The sequence below is a fragment of the Trachurus japonicus genome, chromosome 4 (assembly GCF_045865225.1).
Source record: "Trachurus japonicus isolate A0001 chromosome 4, Traja_1.0".
NCBI lineage: Eukaryota > Metazoa > Chordata > Actinopteri > Carangiformes > Carangidae > Trachurus > Trachurus japonicus.
In genome coordinates, this window is record NC_140910.1 from 7,151,742 (window position 1) to 7,173,188 (window position 21,447).

General features: G+C 43.1%; 1 protein-coding gene across 1 annotated transcript; it reads left to right on the forward strand.

The window, feature by feature from the left end:
- The first annotated feature begins 207 nt into the window (after positions 1-207).
- On the forward strand, positions 208-9,211 carry cep63 (centrosomal protein 63). The gene is given in 18 exon segments (XM_085773633.1): positions 208-520; positions 822-999; positions 1,233-1,328; positions 1,438-1,557; positions 1,678-1,791; positions 1,909-2,088; positions 2,854-2,999; positions 3,186-3,329; positions 3,453-3,555; positions 3,641-3,838; positions 5,347-5,433; positions 5,561-5,748; positions 6,903-7,242; positions 7,341-7,510; positions 8,005-8,018; positions 8,131-8,139; positions 8,932-8,959; positions 8,961-9,211. Coding segments are annotated over 18 exon segments (2,274 nt in total). The 5' UTR covers positions 208-479; the 3' UTR covers positions 9,079-9,211.
- The last annotated feature ends 12,236 nt before the right edge of the window (positions 9,212-21,447 follow it).

Below are 21,447 nucleotides of genomic sequence, written 5' to 3' on the forward strand. Positions count from 1 at the left end.
CTCTAACAGGCCAGGTGGGCGCTTCAGATAATACTCTTGATACGGTAATAATACCCGTGGACAGGTTAGGTAGATGCATAGATGCAAAGATATGCCAAAATCGAACTTTATCGTATCGTAGAGTTACGTAGTACGTGCTGAGGTCATAGGTTGAAGGTGGAGTTACGTAGTACGTGCTGAGGTCACATGTTGTGGGCAGAGTTACCGCCTGAAAGCCAGTATCCAGTGCAGCTGTGCCATGATGTTCACCTAACGATGTAAACAAAAGTTTTTTAGACGTCGTTTTGACCGTAACTATGACATAAACGTTAACCATCTGATCAGCGGATGTATCGTTAGTTCTGTCATTGTACCTCGCGCGGTTTAACTCGCTCAGTGTGGTTATGGTTAACTTAGTGGTTAATGCTGTCATAGAGGTTGCTAGGTTAACTTAGTCAACTTAACATCACACAAAGGTGATCCATAACACTTCATGCCAGATGGAGGCGTACCTGGGATCCCTGCAGAACCCTGACCTCAGGTAACACAGCCTGGAGCTGCACCGGCTGACTTTGTGTTACTTTTGAGTGCTTGTTGATCATTATATTATGGGACAATCGTGCGAATAATTCGCGCGTCAATATTTTTTTTCAAACCCCCGGGTTTTCATCACGAGTCCTTTCACGCGAATGTTACGCGGAAAAACGGGGTTTGAAAAGAAATATTGCGCGAAGTCGCACGAAAAATACGTCCCTGGTGTGAAAGGGCCTTAATGTGTAGTGGTATCCCATGAGATCCATCCAACATGACTTTGTTTTGCTATGTTTGCCACTATATTCCAGCTCCGTCCTCTCCTCATGTGAGCCAGAGCTCCAGGAGCTGATGAGACAGATTGATATAATGGTCAACCATCAGAGGAGGGAGTGGGAAACTGAGATCCAGACCATGAGGTACAGGCTGAAGACCACAGAGGAGGAGCTGTTGACTTCCAAGAGTCTCATAGAGCGAAGAGACCTGGAGGTGAAGAACAAGACCTTTTATTAAGGAGTGTTGAGTCTGAATCAGGACTCATTTCCATCTAAAATGTGTTTTTACATCTATGTAATCATTCAACTGGCTCAAAGTTTGAACTGAGAGGGCCATGTTTGTCTTTAGTCATAGTAACATGAACTGTTGCATTGCCTCAGTGGTGTTATTACATGAATGTTTAATCCCTATTTTTACAATCATTACCATCTTCACCCCAACCACAGATCAAGCTGCTCCACAAGCAGGTGGAGGACGCTCAGACTGATCGACAAGAGTTAGTCGCCAAGTATGAAAAACGACTGCAGAAAGTCTGTGAAGAGGTGAGACGACTTGTTACACAAGTTTGGGTCAATTATTTTCATCTGAACCGTACTCAGTTTTAAAAGATGCAGGATGATGACTGAAGCACTTGATCCCTTCATCCTGCAGTTGGAAAAATTAAAGAGAAGTTACCACCACAAGCTGCAGCGCAAACAGTTCAAGGAGTCCAGTGCTCGATCGAAGGAGGCGGAGCTTTCGGAGGTGACCCAGCTGCATGACAAACTGAAGGTACAACAGTCTGTTTACTGTCTTTACATCTGATATGATCCCAGTTTTTAATTTCTACAAACCTTACTGCTGCCATCCACTGGTCATGTTAAGCATAATCATCCTCTCCTCTCACTGCAGGAATATCACCGGCTTTGTGCAGAGTGGGAGCAGCAGCACATCCAGTACCAGACACAGCTGACAGCGCTGGAGGCCCAGAATAAGAGTCTGACCGAGGAGCTCACACACGTGACAGTAAAAGCATTTTACGATTTAACATGTGACGCCAAGTCAGAGAGGGTTGATTGCTGAGCAAAAGTGGAGATCGGTGGAGTCGGTTTTCACACGTACTTCCTGTCATTTCATGTCCAGTCCCAGCGGGCGTCATGCCGAAAGGAGAGGGAGCACAGGGAATGCTGTTCGGAGGTGCAGAGTCTGCGCTCTCAGCTGGTGAGGATCCAGGACAGCCTGCACTCACAGGAGCTGGAGCTGGAGCTGCAGCGGCTCAGGCCACTGGACATGTGTGTGGGACAGCACCAGAGAGAGCGGCAGGTTGGCCCACAGTCACACACATACACACACACACACACACACACACACATACAAGCTGAACACCGAGGCACACACCATTTTAGTGGGGCCCCTACCATCCCATATGGAGGGAATAAAATAGATAATCAAGGAAATGCAGTTTCTGGCCAACAGCTTCTAAAACATAGTTACCCAGTGTAAATGAATGTGTGACCCACAGTGCAGAGAAGATGACCACAACAGAAAGAACATATCAGTGTGATGTTTAAAAAAGCAGAATCTATCATGACTCATGAAGCTTCCCAAGATAATATGATGTTGTATTATTGTTGTACTGCAGATCCCAGGACAGCCACAGTGACTGTGATTCACCTGCAGTGAGGAAGCTGATAGACTGTCAGCCAAGTAGCCAATTATTATGATTGCAACTAACAATTATTGATTCATCACTTCACTTGACAATATCTCAAAGACCAAAGTTAAAAAAAAATCTTCAAATTTCTTTTTTTTCTTCCAACCAGCAGCAAAAATGCTTCATTATATTATCAATTGATAATTTAAAAAAAGTTTTAGTTGCAGTTGTTTTGTATTTTTTTTCTATTAGAAAAGTTTTCTGTTCTGTTCATCACAGTTGCAGATAGAGTCACATGAACCTGGAAAATACTAACGCAACAAAAAAATGTGCTGATGTTATGTTGAAATGATGAAAGTCATTTTGTTTCAGTGTGAATTAGACACAGCGAGAGCGAGGATGAAATATAATCCCACCAACCGATGCTTCAACAGGTGTTTTCGGGGGAGCGGGAGGAACTTCACGCCCTGCTGGACTCTCAGGACACATCTGTGCGAAGAACCAGTCTGGAATGCCAGAGGCTTCGGAATGAAGCTGCGAGACTCAACCAGGTCCTGCAGGACAAAGATCAGGTCATTCGGTGGGTGAACCTCTGTCTGTCATTAACGTGTCTGTGGTGATGCAGTGCAGCAATAATTCCACCAGGGGGCATCCTACACTGTTGGAAGATGCAGTGTGGAGCAGCTGCAGTTGTTCATGTTCAAATGAAAGGCAGGAACAGGTAAAGTGACTTTTGGGTATTTTGTGTGTGTTTGTGTGTGTGCAGCTCTCTGGAGGACTGTGTCGCAGCACAGAGCTCGACTGGTATAGAAACCATGAGACTAGATCTGGAGAGAACTGCAAGCAAGCTTCACTTTGCCGAGACATCCGAGGTCCAGCTCAAGGCTGAACTGGCCTGTCTCAGAGAGAAGTGAGCCCTAGAGTCTTTATACGCCCACATTTTTATTATCATCTTGGATATGAAGCTCAACCTTCTCAACAATGGTTTCCCTGTCATGTTTTGTCCCTGTCATGTTTGTGGTGGTTTACTCAGGCTGGATAAGGTGACACGGCAGAGAGCGGACCAATCACAGACAGAACAGGACCTGAGGAACATGAAAGCAGAGTGTGACTCTTCTGTTGCTGAGATGAAAAAGGTCAGAAAAGTTCTTCTCCTCCTCCTTCTCTGACATGCTGCATTTTCTTTATCTCACCTTCAACAACATTTCAATTTCCCTGCAGCTCAGAGAAGAGCTTCACCGGGCCCAGCAGCCTCACAGCGCGGAGGCGGAGGGGATGAGGAAGGAGGTGTCGAAGCTGAGCGGCGAGCTGCAGCAGCGTGACCTCACCATCACCTCACTGAGCGGCTCTCTGTCCAGCGTCAAGCAGCAGCTTCGCGGCGAGGCGGAGCGAGCGGAGCAGCAGGCGGCTCAGATCAGAGTGAGTTAATAAACAGTAAATAATAAACGGTCAACGCTGGGGGTCGGTCAAACTGTCTACTCATCCCCACAGATGTTTTTAATGTCACAGTTGTAACAGCACATTCTTTCCTTATCTGTCTGTTGAGTTGAAGCCTTTTTGTTGGTCTGTTTTAAGTATCTATTTCATAAATATTTAGTCTGTTTAATAAATAATATAATTAGAGTTCAAAAAGAGCTTCAATCCTCCCCTGGTGCTGCTGGGGGAGTTTCAGAGTTTCAAAGTGTTGATATGAAAGAAAAGAGTTCCCAGGATTCTCAAGTCTGAGTCACTGATGGGTTGAATTTAAACTTATATTGCACCCAGTCACATTTATTGATTTATCCACATTCATTTTTAATTAGTCTATTTATTTATCTTACCTTCATTTGACTTCTAATAATTAAGCACCAACCTCAGAATAAAACAGTTATTGACTGAGTTTGAGCAATAATGTCAGTGAATGTGCAGCTCTCAAGTGATCACACAGTTTATCATGTGCGACCCTACAGCTGCCATAGTGTGAATTCATATACAAAGCAGTTTGTTATTCTGAATATAGAATAATTTGTGTGAAATGGAACAATCAACAAATACGGCAGAAATAACAGGAAATTGGTTGTTGGTAGATGAGGGATTCCTGATTAAATCATATCATAAGGAGACAGTGAAGATACTTGAAATTCAATGCCAGATTTTTTTTTTCTTCATCATTTGTTCTCAGTCTGATAAATGCCAAAAATGTGATGCAACAGTTCATCGAATGTTGAACTGCCAATACGAAACAAAAAACACTCAATACTTTATTATTCTGATTCAACCAATGTATTGTGATTATTATTATTATTATTACCAGACAGAAAATGTTGGCGAGCTCTGCTCTGTCACCGAGGATAAACACTCGCAGCTGTCTGACATCTAACAGTAATTTTCAGTCAAAGGAAATTTGATAAATAGTTTTTCATTTCAAATTTGAAAGTCAGAGCAAAACCTTTTCTATTTTCTACTTTTATCTCCCACAGGAGTCCAATAGTTCACTGAATGTAAAATGACCTAGAAAGTACAATGATGTAAATGTGTTCATTTCAAGCACTAATGAGCTGTATGTGACCTGGAGGCTTCACCGTAGGTTCAATCTGTGATTGGTTCCTGAACCAGTTGTGATGTCACAGAAACATGCTCATACGTGCATATGATCACATTGTGTCCTGTGCACTTCACCTCAAACATTGAAGTAGACCAACAAAAGGAGAAACACTTTTTTGAGTGGAGGCTGGTTTTAAGTTCAGGTGTGACACATTGATGTTGAGGCACAGGTCTGAGAGTGGCTGATGTTTCCATGGAAGACAGCATTAGAGAGTAGAGACGTGTCTGTGCAAAGTGAAGCTCTTGTTCCTGAAGAGCCTGTGCCACCTCATCATCATCTGCTGAGTGGGAGCGGAGCAGGCAGTGAGATATGTCACATTTGTCTTGTTTTTTGACTTCCTCAGATGACTCAGACACAGCTGGAGACTCTTCAGACTGAGAACCACCATCTGAAGGGTCTGCTGCACAGACCGGAGTCTCAGTCCCCCAAGGTTTGTCTGCTTTGACATAGTTGTAAATGTAGTCATTACATAGTTTTACAGACAGCCTTTGACTTTATAAATCCGACTCATCCCTGTCTTTGATTTTTTTCTCCATGAATCACCTCTCTCCTCTCAGAGGGGGGACACCTCTCTGGCCTCCCTGACAGAGAGCTGTGCGTCCAGCAGCCGGGAACAAGACGATCAGCAGCTGAGGCCGGCTCTCAGTGAGACGCAGGCCCAGGTGGGTGTGTCCAGCCAGGACAGATACGAACGAGCCCTGCTCAGCCGCAGCACCACCGACCGACCACACCCTGCTCAGGACGGGTAGGTGCCATCTACACACACACACACAAGCACACAACCAAGAAGCTGATGGTGCCTTCATGTGCTATGGTAATTATGGTAAATACCAAAAGACGACGTGAAAAGTGCACATGAACACCCTCTCATGTGGTATTTTCCACTGGGCAACTCGTAGAATTTTTTGATGCCCGAGCTGCCGAGATGAAAATAACCTTTGACCTTTTCAACATGGCGGCGAGCAACGCAAGATTCGTTAATGGTAAGCAAGGCAAGCCTTTAGAAAACACTTAGCAGCTATTCACTTTATGTATGCGTGCATGTACAGTAAAAAATGCTTTTAAAAAGCTAGCCAAATAGCCAGTGCTAAATCTCCATGAATATTAAAGCAGAAGTAAGTGATATATTTGTGTTAATATAAGTCTTAAATAGTTATATCTTCCGACAGCAATCACTGAGTGTTTGGACCGAAACACGGGTCTCTCAGTCACTCTGCTCTGCTCTGAGCCGAAGAGAAAACATTTCTCGTATCCTACAGTTTTTATCCAATGAGGAGAGAGAACGGCATGCAGGGCTGTGTGTGCAGCCAAGGGACGCCGTGAATGTGGCGACGTAGGGACGAGGACTGTTATGGTGCGTTCAAGGCAGCTCGTAACTCGTGTTTTTCCGACCTGTGATGTCGTACCAGTTCGATCTGGTACGAGTTCACCGGTCGGAAGTTACGAGTGGCCGTTATAGTGACTTTCACAGGTAAAACAGGTCGGAAAAACACGAGTGGGTTGCCTGGAACGCTACAAAGTCGTAAGTTGTGACTTGAAGCTGTAATTTACGGTTTCAAAAGCCTGCCTGGAACGCAGCATTAGCGAAAACGACCGGATCGCTTACTTCTGCTTTAATATTTACCGTTTGAGTTTTGATAATTCATCTTCTTGCTGTAAGAGATGAACTTGGCAATCCAAGATTGTTTTACCCCATAGATATATACACGTAGATGCCGCACGTGTATATAGTATCTATGGTTTTACCCAAGTAACAAGTCTGAATCTGTGTGTCCACCATCTTTATTTTCTCTGTACAACAACAAAAGCACATGAACACAACACACTGGTAAATACCATCTGTACCATAGCACATGAAGGCAGCATGAGTCCTGATGCGGCTGTTCGATTCCCCTGCAGGAATGGGGACACCAGACGTCACAAACAGCAGCAGGAGGTGCAGACGCCGCAGGAAGACACCACTCGCCACGAGGGAGAGATCCAGAGGCTCTTTAAGGAGCTGAAGACCCTGTCCCAGTCCCCCACAGACCACCCCCCCTGCAGCCAGGCACAAGACAGCCGCACACACTCGTCAGCATCCTCGTCCTCCTCTTCCTCCAGCAGCAAGAGGCGCACCAGGAGAAAGTCGGTGCCAGCTGTGAGCTCCGCTGAATCTGCTGCTGAGGGGCAAAACTCCAGCTCAGATAACTCTCTGAATCTCGTATCCAGAGAAAAAGCAGTTACCCCCACCTCTCCACTGGTGAGAACACAGTAGTAGCGCTGTCGGAAAACCCCTCACTGTGCTTTTTGTTTTTAGCGAATGATCCTACAGTTGTGTTGTGTTTTCCTGCTTCCCAGGAGCCGGTGTCACCTGCCGACATCACGGTGTCTCGTTTCATGAAGGAGGAAACGCTGCGGAGCAGTGAGCTGTCCCAGAGGCTGGACATCCACATCAAGAGCCTGGTGGAGAGCAACGACAAGACCGTGTCCAAGTACCTGCCCAGCGTCTCAGGGCCGGAGTCGGCCGAGTAGCTGTTACCTGTCAGACGATTCACATGCACAGCTGATGAGCTGAGTTTTTTTATTCTAGATAATGTTATTTATCCGTGTGCAGCCACAGTGGAAGCAAATAGTTTGTCTGTATCTGTAGCAGTTTATCTGTAAACGTACTAAAGAGGCTTCATTTGTGGGCGCTTGTGCCCAAGATGTTTTTATGTTACGCTGTGATCCAGTCCAGCTTTTGCAGGGGCTGATGTCTGAGTGTTGCACCATGGGAAAACAAACATGCTGTTGTTGCTGCTCTATTGGGGCTAATGTTACCATTTAGTGACTAACCCACGATGCCTCATCGTCTCTGGAAGTTCGGGTTTCATTATTAGCTTGTGGGTGAAGTTCGTCTGGACTGTGCTTTTAATAGACTGAAATGGCCTTAAAGGGATAGTTCAGCATTTTGGCAAACTGGCCCATTGCCATAATCCCTATAGTTTTAGAAGTAGGTTGCACCGAAGCAAGCTGTTTTTAGAACGGCGGAGCAGAGCCGCAAGCTGCTCAGAGCTACGCTACAGAGGCTTGGTTTCCCTCATCAAACTCATCAAATACACAATCCAACAACTCCAAAAAGCTCTTGTGGACAAGTTGTGACCTGCAGATTCACCACGCTATGAGATAATAATGGAACATTACCAGACAGAGGTATTTTAGAGGTAAATTCATGCAAAACCGCTGATGCGCGTTTCCGTAGGGACAGTTTTTTGGCAAGCAGTCTCTGCATTTACCTCTAAAACATCTCTGTCTCGTAACATTCCGTTATTATCTCATAGCGTGGTGAATGTGCAGGTCACAACTTGTCCACAAGAGTGTTTTGGAGTTGTTGGATTGTGTATTTGATGAGTTTGATGAGGGAAACCAAGAAATCCCATTAGCCTCTGTAGCGTAGCTCCGCCGTTCTAAAAACAGCTTGCACCGACAAATAAAGGTAACAAACCTACTCCTAAAACTATAGGGATTAAGGCAATGGGCTAATTTGCCAAAAATGTGGAACTATCCCTTTAAGAAGTGCTCGCTCATTCATTGTGTATTCTGCCGTATTTAGACCTGACACTTCACAAACTGTAGCTGACGTTTTAGCCCACCTGAGCTACTTTTAAACATTGAGCGTCTTCTTGCTCCTTTGCTCCTTTTTTAAATCATCCGACGGTGCATTTTCCAATTCTTCCAGTGGCCTGAAATGCAGCGTTGACGTGCACTCTGCATTAACACCCAGAGAAAAGAATGTGGGCCTCAGCCAAAGCAGCGTCCATCCGTCCGCCCTGCACTGTCTCTGATAACTGAGACACATATGTACATGTCTGTCCAGGCGTCTCAGACAGCAGGGAGGAGGAGAGGGCAGCCGTACTGTAGCTCTCCTTATTCTCTTGTTTACTCATCTCCTAACCCCCCCTCCTCCCAGCACCACCACCACCCGAAGGCCCTCCAGCTAGTAATGCAGGAATGTGTGCACCATGCCAATGCTGTCATGAACCTTCCCCTGCGGCCTGCTTTGTCCTCACCATTAGAAAGCGTATGGAATGTTAATATCAACCATGTGGGGCGCTGAACCTCAGAAACACTCAACGGCCACCGGGGGAATAGTTGTATTTTACTGCGTTGCTAATGAAGGACACACCGATGGAACGACAATAAAGTGAAAACAGTTCTGAATAAATGTGTTTTTCATCTCTGCTGTCAAACTCTTACAATAACAACACAGGAGTGATGTTCAGCTGTCTCTGAGTGCAGTGACTTCTCGCTGCGGTATTTGGTAGCCTGTGTTGCTAGCACTGTAAGCCCCAACAAACAGCGCTGAGGAATTTGGCAAGGCCGGCATTCCTCTGGCTCTCTGTGGAGGGAGGTGAAAAGGTTTTTATATGTGGAGATTCCTTGAAGGGGCCTAGTAAGAGGGAGGAGGAGTGAGGCTGATTCAAGTCCAGGGAGAGTTCAGACTTATTTACATAATGCTTCACAGGAAAAAATTGCTTCAGGCCACAAGATGATTGAGTAATTGCTAAATTGATTAGTGTAATGAATTGAATTGCCCGCATTAGGCTCTTAACTCTATCAGGACATCTAGTGCTGTGATGCAGACAGCGGACATCCTCCGAAAGGCACGGCCGTTTGCTTTAGATGATCACTTCCTGCATCTAATGATTAGCCTGTGCTTTAAATGACATTTTTAACTATTCAATAACATTGGAGAAGTTACAATCGAACAACCATAACTCCAAGGTCCTCTGACCTTTAATCCCAAATATATATCCCATATTTCCTATCATGAATACACAAGCAACTTTGCTTTTTTATACTTCTGATCATTTTATCTAGGCTCCAAAAATCACAAAAGTGGTACCATTAGTTAAGTTTATCAGTATGTAGTTTATTATTTTACAGTAATCCAAAAGCTCCTGTAAAGATGCAGCATTGTACAAACCCTCTCTGCTCGTGTCTTTTAGTCTCTTCACCCCCAGTTTGTAATCTAATAATTCCCTGCTAAAAAAAAGGATAGATACATTTTATCATCCATTTTGGAATTTCTTGTTTCTACCTAATGATGTCATCGGGGGTGTTTTTTACACCTCAGAGAGCTCCTCTAAAGCCTCAGGTGACTGTTTGCTCAGTATGAATAAGGTCTGACTGCCCAACACTGTAGAGCTGATGTGCAGCGATGCCGAGTCTGTGGTTGCAGCATGCTACTTGCTACAGCAGAGCTGAGCAGCAGAGGGAGCACTTCTCATATCGCTGCACTGTCACACTGAGGTCAACAACAGCATCCACTCTGCCAAGTCAGATACTCCTCTGTTAATTCAGCCGCTTGCGTCTTGAGTTCTGCGCCTTGAAAGATAGTTTCCCTGCTCCTGTCATGAAACAGGAATGTATCCGCAGTCCAACACCATACTTCACGCCTCGTGTCACAAACCAGACGTTTTAGTGGAGGACCTGTTGAGCTCTGACCCCAAATGAATAAATATGTGAGTAAATCTGGCAAAGGTTCAGAATCCACCATCGGAAAGTTGCTCCAGATTATCATCTTATCTGGAAAAGGGAGAGAAATCTGAGGTATTTGTTTGAGGAATTTCCTCTTATCTGTAGGATCATAACTTGTCATGGGAATAAAGAATGAAGATAGATTGTTTGTGCAGAGGCCTGACTTGTCTCTGTAGGATAGCTCTGAGGCAGTGCAGGTTGGTGGGAACTTTCTCTGCCAGTCAGCTGCCAGGAGATTCCTGAGGGGTGGATGCGTGGGTGGTAACCACTGTGATGATTGATTAAGATAATTGAGCAGTATTAATGTTTTTTTTCTTAACATATGAGGACTTATAGTTTGTTTTTGAATGAACATAGCATCACAGTCCAATAGGAGAAAGTGTAATTCATGTTGCTCCACAGTGATGAACTGCTCCTGTCACAGATTGTTGCACCTTGACAGACATATGATGGGTAGGACATGTTTTTTTAAGGCATAACTTCCTTAATATGATAAAGAACACTTTTCCCAGAATTGTTGCAGCCTTGCATGACATCTCTGATGCATATCTCAGGGCATGGCCTGGTTGTGCTCCATGTGCCCATGTCCCACTTTAAGCTTCTGCCATGTCCCTCATGTGATGGGGACGTGTCATTGTCCTGGGTGGGTGGGTGGGTGCAGGACAGGTTGTGGCTGGGCTCGTCTCGTGCAGCTGGACTCAGGACGTTCGCTGCAGGATCCTCGGAATGCTGCAGAGACAGAGGGGCGCGTCCTTATCGGCCCCGCTCGGCGCTCTGTGCCAAGGGAACTGTGCCAGAGAGGCCAAGAGGAAAAGACTCATTCCTCTGAGGCACAATGAGTGCGTTTACATGCACGCTACTGTCCCACATACAGAATGTGTTTGTTTGTGTACCGTGGCATGTAAACAGTGTTAGAAGAGCTCTGGAGATCTTTTACTGAAACAACAGTGGAGATAGCGAGATACCAAATCATTGAAACACAGAAGCTTTCAGCTGCATCTCATGGTCTTCCTCGGGGCATGGGGTTCACCGACTGGTCATGGTGATGGTGCACTTACTATCACATGGTCTGAATTTAAAATTGTTGATTACAACCCTGTTTGTGTTCAAAGCCCCCTGGTGTCAGATGTGAATGTCCTCTTCTTTTTTTGGTAAGTATTATAATCCACTCTTTGTAGAAGTTAGCCCTGAGTGATACTGCTGCACCTCCCCCTCTCTCTCTCCTCCTCCTCCTCCTCCTCCTCCTCCTCCTAACTGACCCAGCTGTCGCAGCTGGCTTTAAGTTATCTCCCTGAAGCAGGTGAAGGCTTGAGTGCAGTGATGGAAGCTGCGGGTTACAGTTTACTGGTGGTGGCTGCTGGTTTCATCAGGGGCCACTGCTGTATGTGCTGATGTAGATTAAGGCTACAGATGGAAGCTGAAGGTGGAGGATGACCTGGCAAACGGAAGAAGCTGCAGCTGAGACCACTTGTGTTGTACCCAACGCTGCCAAAACTAGTGATGAGGCAGCTGGTGGTCAGATAGTCAGGGTGTGCTCTTCAGGCTGAGGCTGGCAGGAGCAGCTAACATGACATTTATGAGGAGGTTGTGGCTTTTACTGGCTGCAGCGGCTCCAGGACTGAGTGTGAAGTCAGTGAAGCAGGTGGAGGTGGGTGCAGGAGATGGAGCTGGATGGAGTTTAGTAGCAAAATGCTGACTTTGACTGGATCTGAATCATATTATAAAAATGATAGTGGTCTCAACTGAAAGACAGAACAAGCAGTGGTCTTTTTTTTTTTCTTTTTTCTTTTTTTTTACATTTATTAGAGGTTTAGAGGTTATTTCATTTGTTTTCATGGTCTGGTTCAACAAAGTGTCAGATAAACATCTCTTTCCATAGACTCTTCATCTTCCAAGGAACTTCAGTATTTTGTTTGTCTCCTCTGGACGATCCAGATGGTGAGTTATCACTCCTACTTGACTGCAGGCCGTAAGAGACAGGAGGACACACAATTTATTTATCAAGATAGATGACAGATGATCAAAATGGCGACAAAATATAAGCCACCTTTTGAATTTATGACATGATTTGAGAATTCATTATTCTTTATGTTTGTACTTGCTTTCATTGCAGTGTTTTAAATTAAAGTCTGTGAAATAACAGGTGGCGTCTCGCTCTGAGGGACGCTAGTTTAGGAGTGAAGGCTTCAGGCCAGAAAAAGGGAGGAGCTGTCGAAGTTTGGGGGCCTGTCAGCTCGCGGCAGAGTTAACATCGTATGTGTAAAATTTCAAATCAACATCAAACATATTGCAGAGAAGTCCTTTGTCAACCAGTACTCATCTGTTAGTCTTAGTGTCCCTTGGACCCTCTATCCTCCTTCTCACTAACAAAAAACTACAAATTTGCCACAAAAAACAGTGATGGACGGCCCTATGGCTCTTACATAAGGTTGTTGAATAAATAACGAATAATAAAAAACAACTAAAGATGCAGACAGTTTGATTGGACCAGACTGCAAGAGCTGAATAGCAATAATAAATCAAATCCCCACCACCCAAAGGACAGTCTTTATTAACTGCTCACAATGAACTATCACTGAAGGTCACCTGTGGTTGTTTAATCATTAGCAAATTGCAGGTATACTTAGATATAATTAGTTAATGTGGTAACTGACCCATTGACTGGCACATATCACCAGTTTAGGCTGTTCTGACATTAGCTTATAAAGATATAAACTGTAAATCTTGGATGATGGGAGAACTGAAACGATGACCAGCGCTGATATGAACGATCAACTGACTGTGATCAATAACTGTAGAGATATTGGTTTGTGTGTTGCTGTGGTTTCAGGCAGCCAGAGTCCCATTAGTATTGAAATCTTTCAGCAAATTGGATTCAGAAATCAGTCTCACTTACAAAGTTTATTAAAAATGTATAGAACTTGTACTTTTAATGAGGTGGGATGAGCTCTGTTAAATTCCCTGCACAGTTTCATGTAGCCCCGAAGCCACAGATCAGTCGGCCCCAAAATAATCATAAATTCTTGGAAAAATGGAGCGTCGTCTTGTTGATTTTGTCAGAGCAGGAATTCTCTGAAGTGGTATGTGTGCAGGCTTTGATGCTGACTTGTGTTATGTAAAAACTATGTCGAACATTTCTTGTTCAGTCACGGCTAATGAGGGCGTTCGTTTGGTTCGTCTGGTGTAATTCGTTTGCAGATTTTCCCCTGGGACCACAACATTGTAGAAAAGCCTCATTTCCCCCTTCTCTGTCCTCTGCAGTGTAATACACAGGTCGAACTGGCTCTGACTGCTGTGCATTGTGCTGCAGGACCGAGCTGTGAGCTCTGATGTAATGTGTATGGGAACCAGACTCCTGTGGCCGTGGTGGTGAATTATTTTGAATGGCGTATCCTTTCATTTGTAGCCTATATTGTTGCAGCCAAAACTGTGCAATCACAAACTGTAGCAGAACCACAAAACACTTGGACTGGACTTGTTCACACATCACATAAAAATACAGTTTTAGATGAAGTGCTGGGAGCCAGGCAGTCTGTGAAAGCTGAGATATACTTGATATTGTTACGCCTGAGAAGGAAACTACAAAGGAAAGTGAAGCTGATTATCATCTGCACTAGCTATGTATTCGTGGGTATACTGATGAATCAGCCGGAGAAAGAGCCAGTTTGCATTCTTTCCCTCAGTGACATGAACAGCTGGACATGTTTTGATTTGTTTCGGGAGAAAAGACGCAGAAAGGGGCACGATGAGGTGACGCTCATACTCTGGTATCTGAAAAACCTCATCGTTCCATTTAACTGGAAGGAGATTTCAGTAAAACTTGTCAAAACCTGCTGCAAAATGTGATTTCAACATCATGCTCTGCCTTTAATTAGATTCATAATTTATTTTCTCAGCTGGCCTTGGATCTTGTAGTGATCAGGCTGTAAACTCTTGTTGTATTAGTTCAACCAATAACAAGAGAGTAAAGAAACCTGTACTGGTTGGTTGGACTGTAGCGACAAAAGCATGGGTTGCTATGGTCAACAGGTGAATATGAAGTCTATCGATTATGGTGCCCACCTCATGATGAACTCTCAGTATAACTCTCTTGAGACTTTTACTTTTTGTCTGATGTCATCATCAGGTCAAATTCAGTTTGTCCAACACTTTGACTTTTAACCTGCACAGCTATAATGACATTCCCATCAGCCTCAGCTGTTCTCGCTTTTTAGTGGCGACAACAAATGCTAACATGCTTCACTAATTGCATATGTGATGGTAACATGGCAACATCACTATTTATACAGGGACATGCAGTCATATATGTCTGTATGGTCTTAGTTTTAAACTCAAAGTACCACTGCACCTAAATAAAGCCTCATAGAGTTGTGAGTGAAGTTTGAAACTGTGGCACAAATTTGCAGCAGCAAAATAAAATGCAAAGCATTACGCATTTCAGTCTATTACAGTTCGGCCCAAAGTGACTGTTGTTGTTCCATTGGTAAGTAGATATGCTTGTTGTTCCATACATGTCAACAATTTCTAATGCTCTCCACTCAGGTTTCATCAATTAAACCCATTAGAGAGTGTGACGATTAAATCTTCAGCATCAGTTGACCTTCAAATGATTAAAAGCACTGTGAAAAGAAAAACATGATTTTTAAATTTGACATTTATATTTCTTTCACAAAACTTTATATTCTCCTCAACAGTCCACACAGACGATGTTTTTGGTTATGTTTTATCTGCCACATCTGTTTCCACTGTACTTAGTTTGCATCATGTTTTTTATCAGTTTGGATCTTTTTCTTTTGAATTTCTGGTGTTTTACTCCATTTTTATGAAAACACACTTTCAGTCTTGTTTCCTTGTGAAATGTGAAAGACTTTTATCTCTCCAGGTTGCTAAAAAGGTATTAAAATGAAGCTGCTTAGGAAGAGGGCATCATTCTTTGGTTGAACTGTTATACTGTATACAACATGTAATGAGCAGTCATTAGCAGATGATCTACTACAGAGGGCCACAAAACAAAAGAGCTGAAGAACTCGTGGTTTTAGTGAGTTAAAACAGATTTAATGTCGAGATATTTTCCCAGTATCTAAAAATAATCTCAGCATTTCTTTACCCTTTGCCTCACGTCCAAATCTCACAGCTTTGGTGCCAAGAGCTGCTGCTTAACTGATGAAAATATATTTCAAGCAGCAGTCAGCAATGACACAAAATGATCTACTCTGACTATACCGATGCTGAAGTGGACGGTGTAAAAGTGTGTGCGCTGTTTCTCAAGAGGGGACATCTTCACGCTTCATTACTCGCAGGCAGCTGCTGCCACTTGACAAGGAGGTGGGGGCAGATAACAACACTGTTATCAAGATGATTTTCACTCAGAAAGGATTGTTTTTAACTGTCTTCTCCAAGAACGCACCCCCCCTTCTCCCAGCTGCCACTGAAGTATGCAGGAAGCTTAAATCATCAGACTGTACCCAGCCCTATACCACTTACTGATCCTCTTATGTAACATCTTTTACCTCCCTTTCCACATTTGAAATTCCACATTTATTGACGTGTGACAAAGCACTGGGTCTGAATTTGACATCCAGCAGCTTGAAAATGCATTTCCACCTCGTCCAGAATCTCCAGAGCTAATTCAAACATCCTCTCAGTCAGACTAAAAACATTACTGACCCTAAACAGCTTCCCTTCCTTTCATGCCTGAGTCAACTCTGGCGCTTCTGTGTGTTTAAGTCTTTAATTACACTAAGCCATAAAATTGTCAGTGTTGTTGGAGATCACAGAGAAAATTGTCGTCACCTGTGGGGATCACTCTGTGGGCTCATAAATCAACAGGTTCTCGCGGTTGCAACTGAAAGACGCAGAGATGGGGCAGCGTTGCAATCCACATTCTTAGTATTACATACGTAGGTGCAATGATTTTAGTCAGACTGTGTTTGACTAACTAAGAAAAACTAACAAGGCATAAAAACGTGCAAAGAGAGGCCAAGAATGTGAGGCATTCATCCATTACACAAACAGGATCTGAGTGATGTGTGATTGTTGGAGGTGTTTAAAGTCCTGTACTGTGAGAAAGTTATTTACATGATTTATCTGATAGTGGCGTGTACACTGTTGACAGTATAATACGCTGAGGTTTTGAGGGATTATTTGTTTATTTATATAAGCTTTCTGGATTCACTGCAGAGGCGTCCAGGGCAGAGGAAACCGAAGCCATTTTATATTGTATATCTGTATCTATGTCACAAAACGTGATAAATGTGCTTCTGCTTCAGGTGCCTCTTTATTGTTGCTCTGCAGTGGCGGCCCTGTGTGTGTGTCGTCGTCACGTAGTGGCCACTTCTCAGTGTGCTATCAGTGGTCTGCAGGTCTCCTCCCACGCTGTCAATGCACTCGCCCCGCGCTGCACATGTTGCTGTACTCAGGGTGATTTTGTATGCAAATGGAAACGCTTCCTGTCCTCTATCTGCTGGGGCCAGGGTGGGATTTCCTCATTCCTGACGTCTGACCCCTCCACTCCCCTGTCTCCTTTTCCCCTTTAACTCCAGTCTACCATCTGGAGATAGAGGTTATCGCAGCAGGCCTGTGGCCCCCTCTGTGTTTGTTCAGTTTGACCCACATTTACTGAAGCTCTCTGCTGACATGGGGTCATTAGTAAACATTCAATGATTTTCTGATTGTTGAGATTATTATGGAAATACAGATTCCCTCAAAAACACCACGGGTAGCATCAGCTACAAAATAAAAGTATTTCAAAGAGGAGGAAAGGACTGGAAATTAATTAATTATTATTAAAGTTACTCACCTGGAGAGTTTACAATGTTTCTTTAAATGGAGGATACGCATCAAAAAGTTTTTAGCATCAGATGTTTTCTTTTTTCTCTCCTTTTAGCTAAGACTCAGGATGAGATTTATGGTTGCAAACATTGTTGTTCTTAGTTCTGTGTTGTGGACAATAAATCTAAAGGGTCACATTATGATTAAAGCAGCTACAATCAATATTTTCATACTGAAAATCAATCACATGACTAGGCTACTTGTCTGTGAAAGATGTTGTTTGTAGTGACAAGAAGCCTCAGCTCTACTGAGCTTTATAGGCTCTTAGCTTATTGTTTCATCAGTCAATTAATCAAACGTTATTTGTAGAACACTTTTCACACAGCGTAGTGCAGGTTAAAGTGCTTCACAGTTGACTGAAAGAGAAAAAGGATAAATCAAACGAGAAAGCTGACTGTGAGACACAATGAAATAGAGTTTAAAAAGCTATAACAACACTAGCAAACAAAGAAAACAGGGGAATTATTAACTCTCCATTTTCATCTTGTGACATAACTTCACTGTGACAGTTCCCTCTCACCTCTGCTGTGATTTACAGCGCAGCTTTCTGCAGCGACAAAAAAGCACTTCCTGTCCTGAAACGAAGCACACACAGTTTGCAGCGACGCTCAGAGTGGAACATTGAGCTGCTACAGAGACCGAACACAAGGCTAAAGGAAAGGAACTCTGAATGAATGTAAATGCTCAGTATCTATCTATCTATCTATCTATCTATCTATCTATCTATCTATCTATCTATCTATCTATCTATCTATCTATCTATCTATCTATCTATCTATCTATCTATCTATCTATCTATCTATCTATCTATCTCTAGATATATCTAAATTTTACTGACAACCATCAACTTGAATGAAAGATACTTTCATGTTGCTTATGCAGTTTTCTTTCCTTTCTTTATGGGTTCGGGTTTTATATACATATATATACATTTGTCAGCCTCTTGTTTTGCTTTTTTGTGTGAAATTCGAGTTTTCCAGTATCTGTAAAAAAAATAATTCAAATCAAAATCCAATCAAAAAATCTAACTGACTCCACACTGAAGCTTGAACCATGTGAGCAGGGTCACAGGTAAATACTGTCTCTGGTAAGAAAGAGTCAAAAAGGTTGGGGACCTGTTTGAGAGGTTGATCGTGCCACAAGTTAGGGTTAGGGTACATTATACTGAGCATGCCAGTAATATACAATGTAAAATATTCTCACAATATTTGATGTTGATAAAAGTGGACAAAGGAACAATAACGATATGATCTGGTGTGTTACCGTTTCAAATAAATACTTTGTGTGCGTCCTGTAGTTTATTGCAGTTCAATTGTGATAAAGTTTAGAGTATTCGCTCTTGTGTTCACTTGCGTGTCTCTCCGGAAACACTTTCTCCAGACACCACAGGGAAAATGGCAGAAATTGGCCACAGAAATCCAAGGGAACATCCGTAATTTTAGAAAGGAATGTCACATTCCTTTGCAGTTGACTGAGCCCAGTCTTCCAGAGTGCCTCCTATCAGGAAGTGCTGCACAATGGGAGCAAATTGCCAGAAACACAAAGTCAGACATTTGGGACAGAGGTGGGGGCAGACAGAGGAAACTGTGTCAGGCACTGCTCACAGACAATAACCTTTGCTACCAAGCTTAGATTCAACAATAAATATAGCCAGGCATAAAATGAACAGTCAAATAATCTGAGGATAGACCATGACTTAGAAAGACCTCCACAGCGTTGAGCTCAAATGTTGTATTACTCTATTTATGTTAATGATCTTAATAAACTCTGGAGTAAAATAGGCATAAATTCCCAATTATGATCAGTTGAGTATGCACAAAAACCTAATGTAAGACTATCTAAGTGCAATTTTAATTAATCTGCAGTTTTAAAATGATTGGATGTTGGAAGGAAATTATAAATGAGAGAGAGCGCCACCAAAGCAGCCAATTTAAATACTCTTTAGTTAAATACATCACAATATGTTTCTCTTTCTTTTTTATGGTCAACGTTCACCCCGTCTCTCCCAAATGGAAATCCCAGTGTTTAACCCTTGCCTTCAGGGTTGTAAGGTATTTGGCCTTTGGTGTAGAGGTCCACCACCTGCTCTCTGCCTGACACTGGGCTGTTTCTAGGCTTCCAGCACCGGGGAATCCGTCTCAATCCACTGGCTGATGAGCAGATTGGGGGCTCCACTCTCCACTCAGCTAATGGACATCTTTATCTGGCCTGAAGGCGACGCCTCTCCCCTGCCATCTGCCTCTACGGGGACTGCGCCAGGCCTGTGCGGGTGGGTGGGGAGGGGCGCAAGAAAAACGTACATGCATACAAGCATCTGTGTAAGCTGAGATTCATTGTTTAGACCTGGCCGTCTCTTCGAATCCACAAATGATGGTGAATGGGCTATGGGGTTTAATGACAGGTTTTCGCCATGAGCAACAACGGCTGGGCCTGTTAAACAGTCTGGGCATTTGTTCACAGCTGTAAGTGAACTGCAGCTGATGTGACAGTGCACGCTTCCTCCACCTGCTTTCAATATAATGGTTTTTAAGAACGTGGAGCAGAGAAAGGGAAGATTACTCTTGAATAGGTCCTCTCTGTGAGGAACAGGTGGTAGATTCACTTTGTACAGAGTGTGCTTCATATTTGAGGTTACTCTCTTCTTTCTGTTTTGCGTACACTGCATTCTTGTTGCAGGAGTCCATATGGCGGGGGGACTGACAGGTGCATCTGCCTCTGAGCTGGAGGGCAGGAGATAGGCTGCTCTGTGCTTTGTTTCCCCCCAAACATCTTCCCCTTAGCCTGGAGCTCCGTGATGTCACATTACACAGTCTTCTGCTTTAAAAAAGTCAAACGTTTCAACAAAATGTGCATCTTGAGCTGGACTCATCTCTTATTTTGAAGGTCATTCTTCCTCAGCTCATGGCAACATATGGCATATGCTCAAATAAACCTCGAATAATCAGTTGGGCCACCTCGGCTATATTTGGTGAAATTCCTCACAAGTTACAACTTGTTTATACCACTTCTTGTTGCCTAAATCTTCTCTCAGATAAGTTATTTTTTCAATAAACAGTAGGCAGTATTCAAACAGACAACTCTAGCACTAGAAGGAGCGCTCATGTTGTCTGTTGACACAAGATCTGTGTTATGAGCAAAACACAAGCTGCTGTTTTCCTCAAATCACCAAATTGAGCTGAACACCTTCTAAAGGTTTCTGCAACAGTGGCAACAAGGGAGTTTTAAGCAGCAGCTGCTCTACGCACCATTTAAAACTCATATACGTGGATGAAAAAACACCTTCAGAATAACAAAGTGTCACAACACGTCCTGCTCTCCTCAGTCTGCATGTGTGAAAACTATCATAACCAAAAGATGGAAATAGCAGGACTGTGTATATTATTCATTATTTTCTTTCATGACTTGGTCGACACCTCCTTAACTGAATGAGTCTTTGTTCACTGTGCGGATGTGGTGACTCAAAAGCTGCCATTGTGTTTGAAGCGACAGATGAGACAATGGCTCACCTGTCTTTGATGGTGGCCGTCAAGACACTTTGGTTACTTGTTCATCTTCATGAAGGTGTGTGTTATTCTCTCATCCTATTTACCAGGGATTATTTCTGGACCCTCAAAATGAGTCTATAATGTTAGTTTTTACATAATGATCTGTGTATCAAACAGTCATCAGCCATATCAGGACACACTCACTGGATTTGGTCGTAAGTCGGCTCATTTCCCACTCATCTGTGGTTATGTGCAATATGCAAGTCATACTTATTACTGTTTTTTCAAAGAACTTGATTTTCTTTGTGCTCATACCTACGATGACAGATGAAAACATAACCATAATAGGCTATAATACAAAACAATACAGCCATTAAAATTCCAAATGTAAAATAACATAGAGCATAAACGATATGAGTGATTAAAAAATTATCAATTAAATGTATGTTACAATTAGACAGTGTAATATAAAGTAATACACTTTCTTTTTCATATATATATATATTTTTAATGTACTCCTCTGCTGAGTGTTGTAAATGTTATTGTAGTGAATTCAGAGAACTCAACCCAGTTAAATTTAGCTGAATGGGGCTGAAGTGGAACAGAGTGAAAACCACTGAAGCGATGAG